At 40.6% G+C, this 22,597-nt stretch overlaps 1 protein-coding gene across 2 annotated transcripts in view; it reads right to left on the bottom strand.

Moving 5' to 3' along the window:
- Positions 1-2,821: 2,821 nt before the first annotated feature.
- The window catches only part of BCL2 (BCL2 apoptosis regulator), a 166,340-nt gene continuing 146,564 nt past the window's right edge, over positions 2,822-22,597 (bottom strand). Inside the window, exons 3-4 of one of the 2 annotated variants that reach the window (XR_015748779.1) lie at positions 7,643-7,868; positions 2,822-6,421 (exon numbers count right to left, since the gene is read on the bottom strand). Coding sequence is in view for 1 of the 2 variants with exons in the window: in XM_087961202.1 (XP_087817328.1) it covers positions 7,734-7,868 (135 nt within the window). In the remaining variant the exon portion in view is untranslated. Of the gene's footprint in view, positions 7,869-22,597 lie in introns of both variants that reach the window. The other variant, XM_087961202.1, reaches the window with a different exon arrangement.

Here is a 22,597-nt window from a genome sequence, read left to right on the forward strand (position 1 = left end):
AGATACGACTAATTGGAGGGCAGACTCTATTAAAGCCATAATGAGAATTTCATTGCAAATGATTTTGCTCTATAACTTTTTAGCAATCTGGGCCTAGTTTCAGCTCTTGCATAATTGGATAGCCGCCAAGACCATTATAAACAGTGTCAGGCTAGGCATCCTATAATCATATGGCTTTCTTCCAGTGTAGCCTAATGGTCTGCTTTGGGCCTCAGATCATAGTTAACTGGAACCTTTAAGCAAATGGCATCTACTCTGGAATCAAAAGGCCCAAAAGAAGGCAATGTTCTAAGGTTTTCTTCAGTCTGAAATTGGCCATAAGTGATTTCAAGGATTAATTATTACATAGAACACTGACATCATTTAACAGTTTCCATATGACTTCTAGTGCAAACAGAGGAAAATATACTGTGAGATTCCCTAAAACAGAATTTGCTCTGGTAGACTTCTCCAAGTGGATCTCTAGAACTAGATAACTCTTCTATACTTGTGAAGCTACAGTTGACTTTTTTTTTAATGGTCATCCCAATTCTGGCTCATTCAGTAGCAATTTCAGTTGCATTTGTGGTCAGCAAAAGCTGCATGTTTATCTTCAAGTAGAATGCCATTATTTTATTTAAAATCTATAATTTATCTCTCTGTTACTAATTGGATTGCATTCATGATGTAACTGTCCTATAATAAATGATTTTGTAATCTAAACGGCAGAAAAAATGCAGCATATAATTAAATCAATAAATTACCCTGTTCGAGCATTGTTGACTTTGTGAATATTACAAAATCAAACTATCACCCAAACTAACTGACTTTGCTTATTGGACTTATATACCATGTACCACAGTGCTTTACTAAACCCTCTGGGTAGTTTATATCTAAGAGAGAGCAGTCTTCCTCGTCAACCTTCCATATTAGTTGGGTACTGAAGACTTAAAACATCAAAAAGGCAGCAGACTGAGGAAATCTGCTGTATACAGTTATAAATTATATGTATCATATCTTAAACTGATCCATATAATTAGAGGCTAAGTTGACTGAAAGCACATGTGATCTGTTTCTTACAATTTTAGATGAATGTTATTGCCAAGCGGAAATTGTTATCTTAGTTTAAGTATCAAACAACAAAACTTCTTGTTAACTGGGGGAGGGGAAATATCACCATCAACCAATGTGCTTTTCTAATCAAAAATAGCTGGCTCCAGAAAAAGCTGTATGGCTGCTTGATTTCTGATGAAATATTTAAAGTTATTTCAATAAATGCGAATAATCAAGCTGATATACAGTAACCCAAAACTGATTGGATCTGTATACATGTAGCCCTTGACGTATGACTATAATTGAGCCTGGAATTGTGGCCATTAAATTGTGCCAGTCATTAAGTGAGTCATCATATGACTGCAACTGATTTTGTCCTTTTGGGGGGTGTTGTTAAGTGAACATGGCAGTCATTAAGCAAATACATGTTCTGCAATCGGTGGGTTTTGTCGGATGTTTACTGCTAGTTTCTGGCAAAATTCCTTGCAGAAAGCTGGTAATTAGCATCCTCTTAGAGTTGCTTCAACAACCCTCAAAAACAGGGCTATCAAACTCACGGCCCGTATGCCAGATGTGTCATGTGCTGGCCATGCCCATGTCCAGTTCAGCGAAGGGGAAAAAAGTCATGTGATGCCACCGTGATGACACAAGTTTGACACCCCTGGTTTAAAAGGATGCAAATTACCAGCTGTCTGTAAGGAATATAAATCCTTCCATTCCTCACTATCCTGTCAGAGCTGAAGAAGGTCCTTGGATGAGAAGCGAAATGTCTTCAAAAGAAAAAAACAAACAAGGAAGTCCAGTTGCCTCCTGAAAAAGCACCTTTGGGATACAGTTGGATGACTTAAGCACTCCCATCCTAAGCTATGACGACAATACTGCTGAGTGGACGAATACTGTAATCAAAAGACTCCAGTGCAAATCTCAGTCTTCCCATGAGCCCATAATTTAGGCTGGAAAGAATGTCTGTCAACACAATTCTATTCAACCCTTCAGAAGTTCAGTTCAACATGACTTTTACATCAGCAAGCGGACATAAGACTAGAGGCTGAATTTCTGTTTTCCAAACACAATGAGAAATACTCCACAAGATGAGATGAGAGGGAAATGGGATGAACATTGCAAAGCAGGGGTGGGATTCTACCAGTTCGCACCTATTTGCTAGAACCGGTTGTTAACATTCTAAGCAGTTCAGAGAACCGGTTGTTAGAAGAAATTACTGGCCTAATCCTGTAAGGAAGGCAGGAAGGAACCATTCTGGTGTTGCTTATAGAAACTGCCTCTCCGTTAACTCTTATTACATTCTTGGTAGGACTAGACTTCCTGTCTCAGGAACGTCTCCAGAGTTTTTTTCCCCTCCTTTGCTGGTACTTTGTGTGGAGTGACAATTCAAAGTTACAATGGCACTGAAAAAAGTGACTTATGACCATTTTTCACACTTACGACTGTTGCAGCATCCCCACAGTCATGAGAGGCCAGGCGAGGAGATGCGTGCCTCGATGTGAGTGATATTGAGTTGGCCACACCCAGCCAAAAACATGACCACCAAGCCATGTCCACCCAGTCACATGACCACCAAGCATGCCCACCACCTAAGCCACACCCACAGAACCGGTTCTTAAAAATTTGAACCCCACCCGTTGCAAAGCGTAAGCAGATGAAAATATCGAAATGTTACATCATCTTCAGCTCTAAAAGCTGTGTTTTGCAGGATTTTCCTCTTAAATTAAAACAAAGTACCGAAGAAAAACAGGAAGGATTATCAATCATGGTGAAACAGCTGAGAAGGTAGGCAAAATCAAGCTTTTATGTACATTTAACATCTCTAAAATACGTTCAACTTGAATAGTACAGTATATTAACAATCCTTATAGCCAGTGCAGCCACAGTATTATACAATTTGCAGCAATCAAGGGGTGAGAAGTGGGGTACACACTACTGGCCATCTATTAAAGACAGAGACTATTGACAGACATTCGGACTCCTCAGGTATGTAGACACTTACGATACCAAGAAGCCCAAGGGGACAAAAACAATAGGGAAACATCCAGCAGTAGCTTCAATTTACATGCTAGCAATGTGAAGCAGTTCTGAAAAACAATCTCAGCATTGGGCAATACAAGAAAATGAACTTTGTTCCAATAATTACTATTTTCTAGCAGCATAGCCATTCCTAGCTCCGATAGCGTTCTACTTTGACAATGTAAACGTTTCATTCAAAAACACTCTGTTCTTACTGGATGGTGCTTGAGGCCTGTAGTTCAATCTGGAAATTGAGAAGAGAATGTGCGGAGAATGCTCCATGCTCTCTTGTCCCATAAGCCATTATGCTGAGGTGCTCGCGCACAACCTCTTTTGGAGGAACGTCATTATTCTGCCCTCGCCAACAGAACAGGGGTCGTCCAAATGTGACTACTTTTTAAGACTGGTGGACTTCAACTCCCAGAATTCCTCAGCCACTCCATGCTGGCTGAGGAATTCTGAGAGTTGAAGTCTACCAGTCTTAAAAGTTGCCAATTTTTGGAGAGGCCCCTGCTATAGATGATGGATATCCCCATATTTCTATTCTAGCCACACCAATTAAGCCATTTCTTGAAAGCGTGGACACATCAAAGTATTTCACTTGGCTCATTTATAATGACTTTTTTGCATATGAGGTGAGGCACCACACCAGATCTGGAGTTCTTACTACCGTCCAATAGTGAGAATGGTAGGGCAGTTACTTGTTACTATTGCTTAGATCCATCTCATTCCTTGCCTCATGTTTTTCCATGACATATTTGAAAGCATGTAGCTTCTGATACAGCAATGACCACACATTATTTTTTGTCATTCTCTTCAACAGCATTCTAAGACTTGCCCTAGGGGTGATATTAAGGAACCTAGTTCAAACATACATGTTTATTACTATTTTGACTGTGACGTGCATCACAAATTAATCGTATTCATATTTTCCGGTACCAGGAGAGTTCTGACACTGAAGGGATGGTCTGATCTTATGCACAGTTTTCTGTAAGTTAGGTTGGGTGAGCTAGTCTCAGCTTAGGATATGTGAACCAGTTCTTTGGTAAAACATTAAGCCTGGTGAATCACTGCACCTTGGAGTTTCAAGGACCTGAAGCTTGTTTGTGGAATGCAAACTTGCAAAGGCACAGCTTTTGTGGGCATTCCTTCTCTACACCAAATATTTTAACTGAAGGCTAATTGGAAAAAACATTGTGTGGTTTTCTTAGATGTTTTTGACTCTTTGGACATTTCAGTCGTTTTTAGGCACAGTTCAAATGCCTGAAATCCTACAGAATCTAAATGCACCTGACTTATACAGAATTGCTATTTATAAATCTACAATTTTAATATATGTTAATAAACATTTTTAGGTTTAGCAAAGCTAAATAAAGTGAAGCCATAACACACATTGCCCAGTATCTAGAATTCAATCACATGTCTCTATATGTTTCTTTCTGCTATGAAATGAAAGCACTTATTTCACGGATGCTCTTGAAATGCTGGATGCAAAGGCCATAATTGTATATAGTAGCTATAGCCACGTTAACATGCATAAAAACTCTGGGCTCAGCCTACCAGAAAGTTCTCATGTGCATACTCCATTGGCAGGAGAAGAAGCAGAGAAAAAGTGGCTTTCTGATGGACTTGGGCCATTTACTTTTTAAAGCAGCTTTGAAAACATGGTATGAACTATAGCAGCCTTCCCCAACCATGGTATTTTTCAGATGTGATGGGGCTTCAATTCCCAGAATTCCCTTTGATTATGGGGGATCCAAGGTTGGGGAAGACTGAACTACATTTTAAGTTTAAAAGTACTACTTTTTTGAGACCAGCCTTTCCAGCTTGGTGCCCAACTATTGTTTTGGGACTACAACTACAATCACTAAGCAGCACATCAATGGAAGCTGGTTATTATTTCTTTATTAAACTTACATGCTGGCTTTCCAGTCAGTAAGAACTCTGAAGGTGATTATGGTATCTAACCCATGTTAGCAAGTACCAGGTTAGAGAAGGCTGACCTCCTTAGTTTTTGTTTTTTTGCATATAATGCCACAAAATCAAGTTAATTCATTTCTTACATATGTTGTATCTGTTAATTATTTTGCTACATTCTTTTGAGTTCAAAGCTTTTGATGACTGTACTTCAGTCCTGACATTTTATCACTGAATTAATATTATTTCATAATATTCATTCTACTACTTTACAGTTTTACAGACATTTTTTAAAAATGGAAAGGAAAGCTTTAAAAAAATAAACAAGATAAAAAATTCATTCACGTCAAATATGTCCATCTCATTTAATTTAACCTTTTGATCCTTTCAGTCTTTGATTTTCATCCTGGAATCTATTATGCCCCTCATGTAACAGCTCACTCGCAAATCTGAAATACGTTGCCTAGGATCCAAGGAACAAATTATAAGTTGCTATCTTTGAACTTGATGAGTCCTTCCTCTGCAACATCCCAGACACCTTTGCAAGCATAACCAAAGCATTGCAGAAATTCTCCAGTGTTGAACCCAACAGCAAAATCCGGAACAACTACAGAAGTCTAGCTGTGCACACACGCTGCTGTTCACTGTGGCCAGTTATTTAATCTGCTGATATAAATGGACTGCTTGCAGTTTCGTTAAGATGGAACAATGGACCACTGGAATGAGTACCACACCTGCTTTTGTCGGGGTGACAACCAGATCTGAATGTAATCATCCTGAAAATTTTCCTTCTTCAGGGACTAAGTCCAGCTCAGGCAGTCCAACAAATCGCTATCGATGCTGCTTGTTAAACAACTTCATGAACAGAGTCCGCTGAATTCTTGGTTACATTCGTAGATATTGCCAGCTTTTTATTTTGAGGGTTTAAGGGTATAATGCCCAGTAAACCTCCACACACACATACACACTCGGGAAGGGATCTTTGACGTCACCACTGCTTCATTTATTTGCCTTCTGTATCTGAGCCTAATTTGAACCAAGGGCCAGAAGGAGAAGTCAAGATAAGGGGAGGCAGCTACAGCTTCTTTTTGCTTCATTGGTACTTGGTATTCTTTGGATAGTAGATGAATTCACAGGAACAGTAAACAAGTGACAGGTGCTCAAGACGGTTGGGGTGGGAGACCTTCAACGTAAACCTGGGTTGATGCCTGATGGTGTTGAGTTAAGGTGCCAGCAGCTCTGCCTATAAGGTATTTATAATCAAAGAACCCAAGTGTATGTGTGGAGGGTTTCATATTCATTTTGCTTAAAGTTATTGTAACAAATTTTCCATTCCCTTTCCTTTCCAGATTTCCATGCAAAAACACTTGGCATCTCAAAGGGTTGAATGTCTATGAGTCATACCAGATGGAGGCGTTGGACCATTTCTTTATCTTCTTTTCGAAGACATCTGAAGGAACAAATAGTGTGCATCACTTCTGAGGAAAATACACTTCCAATCTGGGACAGGCTCAGGGCTAAGAAGGCAATTTGGGTGTTAATTTTGATACAAAGAGGAAGTCATACCTAATCTCCGCCAGCTGATCACTTCTCCTGGCCAAATGAATCTTGAGCCTGTTTTTGACTTTTGAGATGTTACTAATTAAAGAAAATTGCATTTAAGACCCTAAGAAAAATTAACCAAGGAAAGCAGGCTCTATTGTGAGCCAACCCTCACTCCACTGGGAATGTGAGCCATGGCTGATTTTGAGGCTCCAGTTCTGCAAGGCAGGCACAGGCACTTTCGGTTTTCCTGATAATTGCACGAAAAACGGCAATTTTTCAGATGAAAAATTAAATGAAACTGTTTCTGCCCATTTCAACGTATTTCATTTCAGCCTTCTAAATCACAGTTTGAGGACCCACAAATAGCTTCCTTGTAATGATGGCCAATTGTGGTATGTAATGGCACAGCACTCGTGTAACAAAATACTGCATGAATCACTATTTCCAGCTGTTGCTCTGCTGGGCATTTTTCCAAAAACAGCTGTCGGCTGTAGGGGCAGAGGGTTGAACCATATGGTCTTATTACTGGCCTGAATCTGGCATTGTTTCTCATTCTGAATAAGTACCATGCCGAACCACCAAATCATTGTCTTCTCATCCCGTTGCCTTTTAAAGTCACCCTATTCATAAGCAGCTCTGAAATCTTACCTACAAAATTATGCCACTGTATCATCACTCTTCCTAAGGGTCACGTATGTCTCCATACCTACAGCTCTTCAGCCTATTGTGATAAAATAGTCTGTGGAATGATACTTTCCAAGGAAGCCGAAGATCTTTGGAATCTTCATTAAAAAATATACAATGCTTGTGTTCCAGAATTTTAGGAAAATAGCGGGTTAAATGTAAAATACTTTTAATAAATAACTCCTCTGCAATGTAAAAAATAAATGAATATTCCCTTTGGCAGTAATAGCAGGTAAATATATATTATATGTGTGTATGTGTGTGCGCATACATTTATGTATACACACAAATATGTGTGTGTGCTTGCCTGCTCATGTGCGTGCATAAATATATGCACACACGTGTGTCTGTGTACATCCAAACACACCTGAACACATATATAGAAAGATACTTGGCTCATAAAATAATAGCATTATTTGACAAGGGGGGGAGGAAAAAACACCTCATATTATTTTCTTCTTTCAACACTCTTTTTTCAGTTTCTGAAATCAAGGTTTCCCATGAGTCCATCACCAATTGGATGAAGTTGAAAGTCACTTATGTCCCAGGTAAGCCCCCAGCGTGATGCAGGCGCCCACCACTGCCAGACTAAGGATCGTCTTCAGAGGAAGCCATGACAAATCAAACAAAGGCCTGATGTTGTTGCTGTACAGCTCCACAAAGGCATCCTGTGTAAAACAAAAGGGTAGGGAAAATGATGAGAAACATAGGAGAGTCCTTGCTTATAAAACATGAACAGGCACAGTTGATCTTTGCAACCATTAAAACCAAACCAGCCCACAAAACAAGTATCAAAAGTGACCCGTTCATTCTCATTTCCGGGGAATCTGTTCATTTGTGGAAGAAACTCCTACTAGGTACAGCAAAAGAATCACTGGCCTTTCATCTTAAGACTGAGCCATTGGCATTCATAACTGTCAATCAATATAATAAGGGCCAGTTTGTATAAACTGTACAGATGCAGAGAGATAACTCAACAAGACGTCCATAACAAAGAACATTTATTGGTTCATCAGGTATCCTCATAACTCACGTTTGTGACGAAGTTCTTCTTTAATGACCAATCCCTTTGTATATCTGCCTTGTAGTAAAAGATGGTTATCTCCTAACCCATCTCGTAACGATAGAAAGAAGGTGCCATGAGTAAGAGAGTTCAGGCAAGAGTGAGGAAAACCTCCCCCAACCCCTCGAGGGTCAATTTAGTGACCAATCAGGATTACAGATGTGGCCACGTGACATGAACTACATTTCCCAGGATACCTTTAATTACATTTACCATGATGCATTCCCTTAAGGGGACAGCTCATAATTCCTAAGTAACTATTCAATTCCCATAGACTGGCTGGGACAGCACAGTCTAGTGGTTAAGGCACTAGCTAGAAACCAGGAGACCATTAATACTAGTCTTGACTTAAGTAAGTGCATCTTGGGCCAGTGGGTTGGTAATCTTGGGCCAGTCACACTCTCTCAGCCCTAGGAAAGAGGCAAGGGAAACCACTTCTGAAATTTTATCAAGATTACTGCAGGGACTTATCCAGGCAGTTGCTTGGTATCTATATCTGGAATGGAGAAGGGGAAGAAGAGGAGGAAGAAGAGGAAGAGGAGGAGGAGGAGGAGGAGGAGGAGGAGGAGGAGGAAGAAGTTAAGAGTGTTGATCTGAGGAAGCTTTTGTGTTGTATGCTGTATTACAACCTTGGCTTACAACCATTCATTTAGTGACCATTCAAAATTACAAAGAAATTGGAAAGAAAAAGTGATTTATGACCGTTTTTCACATTTAAGACCGTTGCAGCATCTCTCTGGTCATGTGATCAAAATTCAGATGCTTGGCAACTGGTTCATATTTACAACAGTTACAGTGTACAGTGAAGAAGAAGAATTAATCTATTAGATTTGGATGCTTCCATTGGACAATGAAGCTGGCATGATAATCTGGTTAAATTTTAGTTTCCAATGTTTATTCCACAAAAGTTCTCTGAACCAAACATTTCTTCTATATTGTATAGCAGTGATCCCCAACCTTTTTTACGCCGCGGCCCGGTACCGGCATCAGCTGGGCGCCGTGGCCCGGTACCGGCATCAGCTGGGCGCCGCGGCCTGGTACCGGCATCAGCTGGGCGCCGCCATTTTTTTTTGATGAAAAAGTGCTTCCGGTGAGCTTTCTACCCGGAAAAGCTCACCGGAAGCACTTTTTCATCAAAAAAAGATGGCGGCGCCCAGCAAGCCAGCGGCCCGGTAGGACTTGTTCCGCGGACCGGTCCCGGTCCGTGGACCGGTGGTTGGGGACCCCTGTTGTATAGCTTTTCTAAACTTCCCATCCTCCCAGGTAGGTTTTCTGGAATCACCTCTTTTTCCAAGTCACGCTTGTTATCCAACAGCAAATGCCTTCTTGAAACCAGACGTTCTTATTTGCTGCTATTGCTACCAAAATTGTATTATATCTACCCAAATGGATACAAAAATGCAAGATTGTCTTTGGGAATTAAATCCAACAACGATTTCCCACATCTGAGTTCTGGTTTAGACCTCTGAACAGCGTTGCTGCTCAGGTAATCCAAGGAGCTTTGACAATGTGCTTTACCAGCAAGGTAATAAATACAAATGATGAGAATAAATCTTCTCTCCACTTTAGCTGCTCAACTCCTTCTCCTCTGCCCACTCTCCTGATCGAGAGAAACATCAATAGCTTTTAGAAGTGACAGCCGTTCTAAAGATGAGCATGTTACAAGTTTCATCAACTCTGCTAAATGCCTAAGCAAGCAATTATTCTTGCTGGCACATTTAACAGCGGACACAAGATGGCGCATCATCCTTCTTATGCCATGCCGCTCAAAAGCTAGTGAATTAAAATCTGAAGGAGAAATGCTGCCAGAAAGAAACAGTCAATTTTTAAAATTTATCTTCCCAAAAGGGGAAACAAATAACAAGCAGGCTAGCTTGCATTCTGTTTTTGGGGGGGGGGAGGAAAAAGAAACCACTATATAAATGACTTTTGTGATCACCTTATAAGCAACTGTGTCCTCTTTGCGTAAAACTATTCACCACCATCTACAATGCTATTGTCCTTCAAAGCAATTATGTGATGATTATGATTATGTGTCTGAATGGTCAAACAATTGGCAACTCCAAATCTCGACTAACAAATGTTCTGTCCTACACATTGGTACAAAAAAAATCAGTACACCAAATACAAACTAGGCAGATATGACTTTGTTGATGATCCTCACTCTGTCAAGGACTTTGGAGTTCTCATATCAAATGACCTAAGCGCCAGAGCTCACTGTAACAGCATTGGCAAAAAGGCATTAAGAGTTGTAAATCTAATCTTACAAAGCTTCTCCTCCGGAAATATAGAATTGCTAACTAGAGCATACAAAACTTTTGCCAGACCAATACTCGAATACAGCTCATCAGTCTGGAATCCACACTGCATATTGAACATTAATACAATCGAGCGAGTCCAGAAGTATTTCACGAAAAGAGTACTATACTCCTCTACTTGCAACAGAATACCCTATACCACCAGGCTCAAGATTTTGGGCTTGGACAACCTTGAACTATGCCACCTATGGTTAGACTTAAGCGTAGCACACAAAATTATCTGCTATAATGTCCTACCAGTCAATGACTACTTCAGCTTCAACCACAACAATACAAGAGCACACAACAGATACGAACTCAATGTAAACCACTTCAAACTTGATTGCAGAAAGTACGACTTCAGCAACAGAGTGGTCAATGCCTGGAATGCACTACCTGACTCTGTAGTTACATCCTCAAATCCTCACTCCTTTAACCTCAAACTATCCACTATTGACCTCACCCCATTCCTAAGAGGTCTGTAAGGGGCATGCATAAGTGCACCATCATGCCTACTGTCCCTGTCCTATTGTCCCCATTTATTCGTACCTATTTCCTGTATTCTTACTCATGTTTATACTTTTATCTATTATCTTGTAAGCAACTGACAAATCAAATAAATAAATAAATTAAAATTATATCTTTCATACCAGGAATAGGAGCCCTTAATACCACTAAAATGAACTGAAATCAAAAGTACCTACATATCCTTGTTTGTAGCATCTATGAGTAATCTCTCATTAGCCATTTTTAAATAAAAGATTTCTGCCAATGACAGTACAAAGTTAAATACCTTTTTTTCTCTATGCTTGCTTTTGAAGGCATCAAGAAACAGAATGGGCAAAGGTTTAGTATTCTAAAACAACACTATATTTTATATATTGTCAAGGGCATTCCTGTACCTTTTAAAGCTTGAGGGCTGATTATGATAGAGATGTGCAACCCAAGCTATATGCTTGCTGACAAATAACAGGATTCAAGCCACAAGTACCATACTATCCAAACTGTCCAAACCAAATTCCAGCTTCTCCTTAGCCAACAGTCTGCAGGTTTGCTGTGCCATTAATTATCTAGAAGATTCATCCTGGATCTAACTGAATGCAATTATGGTATGATGCAAAGTGGGAGATTCTTATAGGATTTACTATGTAATTATTTTCATCTATGATGTTGATGTTCTGATGTCTAAATAATGAACAAGCCGTGCAGCCTTGTGATAAAGATGTGTATAAATGTCATTGTGTACCCTAGTTGCTGTTGTATAGAACAGCCTTTTTGTGCTTTTGATTACATTTTTGACTCCTGGTAGTTGGTTGTCTGCACTTTTCTTGGCAAGGTTGCTTGGGATTGGTTGCCTTTTTCCTAGGGCTGAGAGAGAGTGACTGGACCAGGTCAACGAATTGGCTCTAAGGTGAGCATAGACTAGATTTCACAGCCTTCTGGTTTCTAGCTTTTGCCTGAACCAAATTGTCCCTCTATAGCTTCTTTACTACTTAAAAAGACTGTGAAACTCTGAATTTATTCTTCCAAGGTGCATCAGAAATCCATGAATGTTGTGTCTATCTATAACCTTTTTAAAGCAGCTGCATCTCTTCCTGGGAAGTACTTAGGAACTCAATCATTATACATATAGGTGAGCTACCACAGACCACAACTTTCACATCAACTCATAACATTTTTCATTTAGTTGGTTCTAGCCATGAAAAACTTCTTTTAATTTCCTGGTACTCCTGCTTTCCTGAAATCAGTAGAAGCTACCCCATTTCATGGTTCTACTTATTACAAAGTCAAATCCAATAAAAGGACTTTTAAATGGGGACCCCAGAACTATTGTATGTGCTGTATGTTCTTCTACAGAGTCCTAATTCTTTGCAGAGAAATTAAGGTATTCCTTTTTCAAGCTGCCTTTTATTTCCTGCTTATAATCTTGGCCTGCTGTTTTCCTACACTTTTTCCAGTTTACTGGTTCACATATGCAATCAAATGATGTTTCAGGATCTCCCGCTTTAATCATGAGGCTTGTTCATGATGTTTGGTCAAACCTCATGATTAAAGCGGGAGATCCTGAATTCAAGTCCCACTTTAGCCATGAAAGTCAAATGGGTGACCAGTCACACCCTCTCACCCCAACCCATCTCATAGGGTTGTTGTTGTGGAAAAACTAGGAGGAGGAAGGTGTGTTGGATATGTTTTCCACCTTGAGTTATTCGTAAAAATTAATAAATATATATCCCACTTCTATTATTTTTACATTTACATTTAATTGCATTTTACATTTATTATATTATTATTTATATATCTGTGTATGGGCGAGTGGGTGGGTGTACTTGCAGGAGTGGGATTCTACCAGTTTGCACCTATTCTGAAGAATCGGTTGTTAACGTTCTAAGCAGTTCAGAGAACTGGTTGTTAAAAGAAATTACTGGCCTAATCCTGTAAGGAAGGCAGGAAGGAAACATTCTGGTGTTGCTTACAGAAACTGCTTCTCCATTAACCTTTATTACATTCTTGGCAGGACTAGACTTCCTGTCTCAGGAACTTCTCTGGAGTTTTTCCCCCCTCCTTTGCTGGTACTTTGCTTGTGTGGAGTGACCATTCAAAGGTACAATGGCACTGAAAAAAGTGACATGACCATTTTTCACACTTACAACTGTTGCAGCACCCCACAGTCATGAGAGGCCAGGCGAGATGCATGCCTCGATGTGAGTGATATCAAGTTGGCCACACCCAGCCAATAACATGATCACCAAGCCACGCCCACCAACTAAGCCATACCCATAGAACCGGTTGTTAAAAATTTTGAATCCCACCCCTGTGTACTTGCCTCATTGATGCTAATTTAATTAAAGAAATGCTTTAAAATGTGAAATTATTGCCTTGCTCTTCTGGACTCTGCAATTTGTGCGTTGTGATGCAGCATAAATTGTTTTATTGGGTTGACACAGAGTCAGTTTGACTGATGGAAATCCATCTTATCTATACCTTCCCCCTTCTTCATATCCAAACCACATCTACACGCTCTGGATTTGACGAGGAAAAGGCGATTAGGGGTGGGTGTGGATTGTACTCATAGCACCTGCTAGCTCTTTCTTAAATCAAATTCTTCTGTGTTAGGATTGTGCTGCAGCTGTGTGAACTTTGCAGGAGGACCCTGCTTCTTTAAGGAACTGATGAGAGGTGCTGAGGAAGCAACCCTCCCCCCAATGCTGCAAGTCACCTTTTCTTAATTCAGTCTGGATTGCTGCATAGCTCTTAATCATTTGACCAGTCAGCCTATTTTCTATCCGGTGGCTCTGTTGCTGGGTTGCAAAATGGATTGAGTTCTCTGCATAATCTGGCTAACAGATGCCTCATATTACATCCCTTTCCTGAATCATTAATATTGATACCCTAATGTACAATATGGAGTACAAGCAAATTGTGCAGAACTTCAATGCCCTTGCTGCAGACTTTTCCCCATTGATGATTTCATTTAGCACTTTGTTCCAATCAGGAAGTGGAAGATCTTGACGAAGAAGAAAAGCCAGGCTGATTTTACGGTTCAAATGAATTCGCAGTGAGGGGACAAAAGCATTAACTCCTGGATTCCTACTTCAATGAGAACTCATTACAGCATTGATTTTAATATTTTTGTGATACCTCTGTGCCCCATTAATCGCAATCACAAACGTGTGGTTTGTGCCTAGCCTGAAGGCATGCACACCAAAGATGCACTGTGTATTGACAGAAAGAGTGTGTCAAAGCTCAGAATTCTGGCAATGTATAAGAAACATCAGCAGAAAATACACAATGGGAAATTGCTGTTCCTACTGACAATAAAAACATCAATGTCTACATTATGGCTGCTGCTGCTCCATATATTTGGAAGTAAATATTTTATGGGTCCTTCCTTTCCTCTTTGGTGCTTTCTCAAACATCCTGATTAGACTTATTTCCGAAACTTGTTTGAACAGCCTGTCACTATTTGTTTAAGTCTGAAACCTGATTTAAACAAACATTCCCACTTACAGTATTTTATGCTTTACACCAACAGACAGAAGTCGGAAGCGGAGAAAGGTGATTTGGGAAGGGAAGCTGCGAAACCTCCAGCATCTAAAGTCAAGTAAATTCTAATCTGTTATTGTTTCATTATGCTTCTTTCATTATTCTTAGGCTGGTCATAAAAAAAACCCTTCCTATCAAATGACATTACTGGTCCCTTTTACTTTAAAATAACTCTTGCTACGCCTGGCACTGGCCTTAAGGCTTTCCAATCTCATTTCTTGGAGATCCCAGAGAATCAACATCAGGTGACCTGTCTATCAAGGATAGGCTATACATTAGTAGAGTGGTATTATGTAGATTTTCGATGATTTGCAGTAACTGGAAGTATTCATTATTCATAATTGCATAAGAGTGACAGCAAACCCTTGTCTATGGCTGCCCAAATGTTAAAACTGTTAAATAAAATGTGGAATAAATAATAGTAGATTTTTAAGTGGAAGAACCAAACAAATTTATGGGGTCAAATATTCATTTGTACCAAGAGTAATGGTTCTTGGGGTTTTAATAATAATAAAAAAAGAATGAAATGGAATTGACAGTGAAGTGTACCCCTGCCACTCTGCATACAAGCTACAATCTTTTCCAACAAGGACTAATGCCATTACAGAAGCATTACCACAAGGATTAATGCCACTGTTATAATGTGAGACACAAACGTGTCAAGTGAAAGCAACATCAGCTTGATTCATAGTACAGATATTCGGCTGAATGCTGCAGAATCAGTAAAGTCTTATTAAATTCAATGGAGCTAATCCCCAAATAAGCCTAGTGTCTTAGATGGCTTTATTGTGTTCACAGAATACATTTAACTGGTTCAGATAAAGACATTGTGCCTAACATATTTGATCAGTATTAACTCTGGTTATTTGGGGGGGGGGGGTTACTACATTGCACAAACCTAGCCATGTTTTGGTAGTTTATGGTTCAATGCATTGTGCAAACTCTCAAAATGAGTTAATTTAGCAGCTAGATTAAGTGTGTTGCCAGAATACCACTGCAAACAGTTTATAACAGTGCTATGTTAATTGGGTATCTGTGATCTGGGCAGGACTGGACTTTTGGAGATTAGAGGTGAGAAGTGAACATTCAGCCTTTTCTTTTATAATAACCCGTCCAATCCAAAAGTACGAAGGAATTCCTAGAAGATTCACATTCAGATAAATCAGCCATCAACTTACACACTGAGATAAAGTAGATTTACATACCATTCAAAAGAGACAATAAAAAAGCTAAGAAGGAAACAAAAAGCCAGAACACATCATTTCCAGTAATCTACCTCCAGATAAGCAAGGATTAACACCAGACAAACTATCAAGCAGAAAATAGTACACGAATCAACTACCAAAAGAGAAAATCACATCCCACTAATACTGACAGAGCAAGCTACTGTATATAAACAGGGAGCCAAACCACACTTACCAGTACTGATGTTTTTACCTAGTCAGGTAATGAAATGTCTGCAACCAAACAAACAAGCTCAGAGCACAAAGGGCTCCACTTTATAATCAATCCATCCAGTTGCAAGGGAAGTGGAATGGACCTAAAAGTAACCTTGCTAGAAATCCCACCATCCCTTTCTTCATAACATGTTGCAAACTATGATTCTATGCCATTTATTAAAGGCTCTTAAGTTCATTGAAAGGGCTACTGCATTCCTAAGACCAAATTTAAATAACAATAGCAAAAGAATCTCCATTATTTGCACAAGCTCTTTCATATACAATCACAAATTAACGTGTTCTTACTACAAAGGGCCTGTACCTGAATATGTCAAAGACCTTGGATTAGTGCATGATGATTTTTACTAAGTGGGTACATAGTTGCAGTAGACGGCAGTACCTAGCCAAAGTTGGTTAGCTTAAAAAGAAAAGTTAGTCTGCCCTGATTTGTACTTGGATGGGAAACCATCAGGAAATCCTAGGACTCTGGACTGGGTTGGAAAGTGGTGTGGTGGCCTAGAGGTGGAGCTCTCGCCTCACAATCAGGAGGCTGTGAGTTCAATCCCAGGTAGAGGCTAATATTTGGAACAGACTCTCCTGCTCGAGCAGTAGATTGGACCAGATGACCTCCAAGGTCCCTTCCAACTCTATGTTACTCTATTCTATTCTAAATCCCAGAAGGCACATAACGGCGAATGGCTGCTTTTTGTTGCTTAGAAAACAGCACAGACATGCTTCCTTAGGAGTTGAGCTTAAATCAAGTGAGACTGCATTTACTAAATGTCTTTAGGACTGAAGTTCTGTGTTAAAAATGTGGAGCGTATCCTCTATGTGTAGTTTAGCCCCTGACATTTCTAGCTAATGCTACCTCAATGGACCAATCTCAGTTTCATACCTTCTCTTATGACTGGTGCTCAGATTGCTACCACAGGCTAAAATGCAGCTAGACTCCCAGTTTGCAAAAGCCTCAGCCTATTAGCTGCACTTCAGTGCTCTGTTACAGATCCGCACCAAACATAAAACTGGAGACGGAGTTAAATAAATGGTTTCCTTGGTGCTGCAGTTTGCATTTATGAGTGGGTGTTGGGCAGAGCTTTACACCCAGAGGAAGCTGACTTCCTTTTTTTTTCTTTTTCTTTTCTACCTGAATCAAACAGATGGTGAGGAAGTGATTTTATTTCCCTCATTATCACTGGTCCAACAGGATATCCTTTTTGACCACACTGTGCTGAATGAAGAGCTGGCAAGCCTTCCAAGGCTTGATGGAACACAACCGCTCACTCGCTCGCCTTGTAACGCTTTCTTGCTGCCTGCTCTATGATTCACAAGCAAACACACCACTCATGCCAACTTTCCCATAAGGATCGGGTGATACAACCCTTACGTTCACACCCATGAGTCCAAATGGGTGAATGAGGGTGTAATGTGATCCATGGGACTAGACCTTGTGAGAAGGAGAAAGAAAACCCTTCCCTCCCGGATCATACATTCCTGAAGAAAAAACCGATTTGTACATTGGTTCTCCTTACACTCCTGTGAACATATCTGTCTATTTCGTATTGCTTGTCTTGAATTGCTTTATAACAGGGGTCGCCAACGTTTTGGATCTCAGAGACCGCCAGAATCATAATTTTAAATCCTGCGGACCACTAATATGCATTTTGACTGATGGTGGCTTGCTGACGTTAGTGGGGAAGTCGGTCCCATATTCCAGAGCTGCAGTAAGTCATAGGACTGGCCCTTTGGTTATCCTGAAGCAGCTGCTCCTCCACCCAGGTGCACCAGCCTGCCATGGACTGAAGGAGCTGCTCCAGCTCTTCAAGTCTTGTGATTACTGCAGCTCTGGAATATGGGATCGACTTTCCCATCAATGTCAGCAAGCCATCCCAGGGCAGGTTTCCCTCCCCCGCCGTTGGTCTTACCTTCCAGTTCCAGCTTGCATGGCTCTACTCAAGATAAGGTTTGCACTCAGCAGAAGGGTGGGGGCCAGGTGGGTGGGCCATGTGGGTGGTGCAGCCGTGTGTTCCGACGCAGCCTGGATTAATTGCTTTGGGGGGGACGTTTCTCTGCAGGCCACCAACATTTTCTCACGGTCCACCAGTGGTCCCCAGCCCACCGGTTGGCGACCACTGTTTTATAACACAGAGCTGCATTTTAAAAGTACAGGTCGTCCTCGACTTAACAACCACAATTGAGCCCAAAATTCATGTTGTTAAGTGAAACGCTTGTTAAGTGAGTTTCCTCCCCGTTTTACAACTTTTCTTGCCACAGTGAACCACTGCAGCTGTTAATTCAGTAACTCAGGAATCTGGTTTCCCCGCTGGCTTTGCTTGTCAGAAGGCCGTAAAAGGGAATCACATAACCCCGGGACACAGCAATGGTCATAAATATGAACCAGTTGCCAAGCCTCTGAATTTTGATCGCGTGACTACAGGGATGCTGCAATGTTGTAAGTGTGAAAAACGATCAGAAGTCCCTTTTTTTCAGCACCGTTGGAACTTTGAATGGTCACTAAATGAACTGTTGTAAGTCGAGGACTACTTCTACAAGACTCTGTGTCAACTCATAAAACAACATGCTCAATTGTTTTTGCTTTACACAGGTCACCTTCAAGAAGTGAGAGGAGCCGAATGTCAACTCATAAAACATTCCTATGCCTGTTTTAGTAGTTGTCATTAAAAAAAGGGGAGGGAGGAAGGAAATCTGGAAGAGCAGTGCAGGAGTTTGAAAGTGAAAATACATTCCAACTCTTATCTTGAAAATATTGTAACTAAAGTAAACTAAAGCTTTTGCCCTCAAATATATTTAATTGGAGAGGGCAGTGCCAGTATGTTGCCTCTAATAAATCTTTTGAAGTTTTTTGAAGTTTGGCTTGAGAATCATGATTTAATTGGAGCGATTGGTGGAATCCTGACATTCTGTGAGTGTCTGTGGACTCAGAAGAGCAGTGCACAAATGGCCCAGGAAGGTGATTTCATACCATACCAAACTATTTTATCTACACAGATGAAAACAGATTTTTAAAATATTTCAGAATGTGGACATTCAACATAAAATACAGGGAGTCTTCAACTTACAACTGTTCATTTAGTGACTGTTCAAAGTTACGACACTGAAAAAAGGGTCTTATGACCTTTTTTTCAGACTTATGATCATTGCAGCACCCCCATGGGTCATGTGATTTACATTCAGATGTTTGACAACTGATTCACATTTATGACGATGGCAGTGTCCCGGGGGTCTGTGATCTACTTTTGCAAACTTCTGACAAGCAAAGTCAATCGGGAAACCAGATCCACTTAACAACTGGGTTACTAATTTAACAACTGCAGTGATTCACTTAGCAAATGTGGAAGAAAAGTCGTAAAAGGGGGCACAACTCACTTAAACAATTTTCTCACTTAGCGACATAAATGTTGGGCTCAGTTGCGATAGTTGCTAGCAAATTTAAGCAACAAAACATTTCCTTGTTTTGAACTTTTTTTTAATAAAAGTCTTTGACTCATTCATTTAACTGATGTTACAGTGGCACTGAAAAAAGTGATTTACAACCAGTTCTTACAACCATCACAGCATCCACGCGGTCACGTGATCAAAATTTGGGCCCTGGGCACAACTGGCATCCATTAACGATGCTTCCCCGATCACAGGGTCACATGATCACCATCTCCAAACCACCCCAGCTGGCTTCCAGAAAGCAAAGTTCAATGGGGAATTCGTTTTTAACAACCACACAGTTCATTAATAACTGCCGCGATTTACTTAACAAGCAGGGCAAATAAAAATTTAAATTAAAATGAAATAAAACCGGTCAACGCTCACTTGACAACTGCTTGCTTGCCGACAGAAATTCTGATCCTAATTGTGGTCATAAGTGGAGGACTACCCTCACTGGTCCACACGGCATCCACGGGGAAAGGTATAAAACTGGCAAAAGATGTTTTTGGCCACCACAATGGGGTCCAAACTGGGCCTCTTTTGTAGGCGTGTCAGTGTCCCGTGCCTATATACCAGTAATGGCGAACCTTTTCAGCACCGAGTGCCCAAACTGGAACGTACGTGCATGCACATGCATGTGTGTGTGTGCCGAGCACTGGAAACCCAAAGACCAGCTGGCCGGTGTGTGCATGCCTCTTTTTTGGCTCTTTTGGGCCATTTTGGGGGCTGTTTTCAGGCTATTTTTCAGGTTGTTTTTGGCCATTTCCCAGCTGTTTTGTGGCTGTTTTCAGGCTGTTTTTTGGCCATTTTCTGGTGCTCCGTCACCCGCAAAGACCAACTGACCAGAAACCAGAAGAGCAGCTGGCGACAGAGCGCGTGCCACAGAGAGAGCTCTATGTGCCATCTCTGGCACGCATGCCATAGATTCACCATCACAGCTGTTAGGAATTTGTCCACCAATTAGTTGGGTTGGCAATATATAAACCAACAATGTATGTTTGTAGCTTTAAGACAACATCACTGTATTGATTTATACTATATTCCGATTGGTTGATTATATTGCAAATTACCATAAGAGGGAGCTAGAGATCATTGCTTGCTCTCTCTGACATTCTGCCTCTCTGACATTCTGTCTCTCTGACATTCTGTTGCTATCTAAGGTTCTCTGTTGTATTTATGCTGTGCTTATACTTTGATATTTTTGTTTACTGTAAATGACAAAGGCAACCGGAAAGACGACTTTGAAACTGGATATTCTTTGGACTGTAAAACGTATATGACCTGGACTGTTTGTTCAACTGTGCTATTTCTTAAAGTAAACTTTAACTCAATTTAGTGTATCTGTGTGTGGCTGAATAATTATTCATAACTCCTCTCATAAACGTTTCCATGTGCATATCCTTGTTACTCAAGGGTTATTCTGTACATATCATAACAACGGCTATATACAAAGGGGCTGGGCTTCTTCAATCACATTGTGGTTTTTATAAAATGTTTTTGCCAGTTTTATAAAAACCACCTACAAAAGAGGCACAGCTTGACCCCATTGTAGTGGCTATCACCTGACCTTTCATTTGATTGATTTATTTGTCAATAGGTTACAAGATAATAAACATAAGTATAAATACAGGAAATGGGTACGAATAATTGGGGATAACAGAACAGGGATGGTAGGAACAATTGTGCGCTGATGCACGCCCCTCACAGACCGCTTAGGAAAGGGGTGAGGTCAATAGTGGTTAGTTTGAGGGAAAAGGAGTGTGGGTTTGGGGATGTGACAACAGAGTCAGGTAGTGTGTTCCAGGCATTGACCACTCTTGTTGCCGAAGTCGTACTTTCTGCAATCAAGTTTGGTGTGGTGTACATTGAGTTTGTATCTGTTGTGTGCTCTTGTATTGTTGTAGTTGAAGGTGAAAAAGTCATTGATTGGTAGTACATTAAAGCAGATTATTTTATAAACTATGCTTACGTCAAACTGTAGGCTGCGTAGTTCTAGGTTGTCCAAATTCAAAACCTGAAGCCTGGAGGTGTAGGGTATTATGTTGTGAACAGAGGAGTGTACCTTCCTTTATCACATCCTCTACAGACATTGGTGCCAATCCGTACAACTGGAAATTGCTCTGTTGAGCAACTCTGTGCCTCCAGGACAAGAAGTTGGAGGACAGCCCTTTGATAAGTTTCTACCTTTAGGCTTCATGTGCAAGATGCCATAGGAGACAGGGTAAGAAATTCAGAAATACCTACGGTTTCTGATTACATAACTCCAGGGAACTTGCGCTGCCGTTGTTCCGTGGAAGCAACATTATATAACACTTCAGGGCTACTAGATGAGAGCAAGGAACCTGCACTGTTTGGAGAGGCTGAAATTTCTTGATTATGAGTGGTGGGCAGGGGGTGAATATCCTTCTGATAGTCTGAGAACACCCCCCCCCCACCAACACGCACACACTCTAGTCTGATGCTGGCTAAACCAAGCCCGCCTGGGAAACGTTACAGCAATTAGTCTTGGCGTCTCCAACTTAATTCACTTACACACTGTTTTGCAATATCGAAAAGACAGCTCCCGTGGGGGGAGAAGCGTTCTTTTTCCCCCCACCCCTTTTTGTTTCCTTTCTTGGAAAAGCCACCTCAAAAATGAGATTATATATCTGACACTAGGATAGCAGCTGCAACAGTATTAAGAAATCAGCAGTTAATCATGGTTGTCTAGGATGAAAATCCACTTGGTGGGGTCAACGTTAACCCCAAAAATTTAACAGCAGCAACACACACACACACACACACAGCAACGCACACACACACATACGCACAAACACAGAATGAATAAAAGCCATGTTATTACGATTCTGTTTTGCACGGGATCGCAGAAAGATAACAATTTCCAGATCAATGCTAAACTACAGGTAGTCCTCTACTTACAACAGTTCATTTAGTGATCGTTCAAAGTTACAACGGCATTGAAAAAAGGGATGTATGACCATTTCCCACACTTAAGACTATTGCAGTGTCCCTCTGGTCAGTGATCAAAATTTGGATGTTTGGCAACTGATTCATATTTATATTTATGACCTAGGGTCATGTGATCACCTTTTGCAATCTTCTGGCAAGCAAACTCA

This window comes from Notechis scutatus, chromosome 3, assembly GCF_049901735.1.
Source record: "Notechis scutatus isolate UNSWTSFEM ecotype Mainland chromosome 3, rNotScu1.2, whole genome shotgun sequence".
NCBI lineage: Eukaryota > Metazoa > Chordata > Lepidosauria > Squamata > Elapidae > Notechis > Notechis scutatus.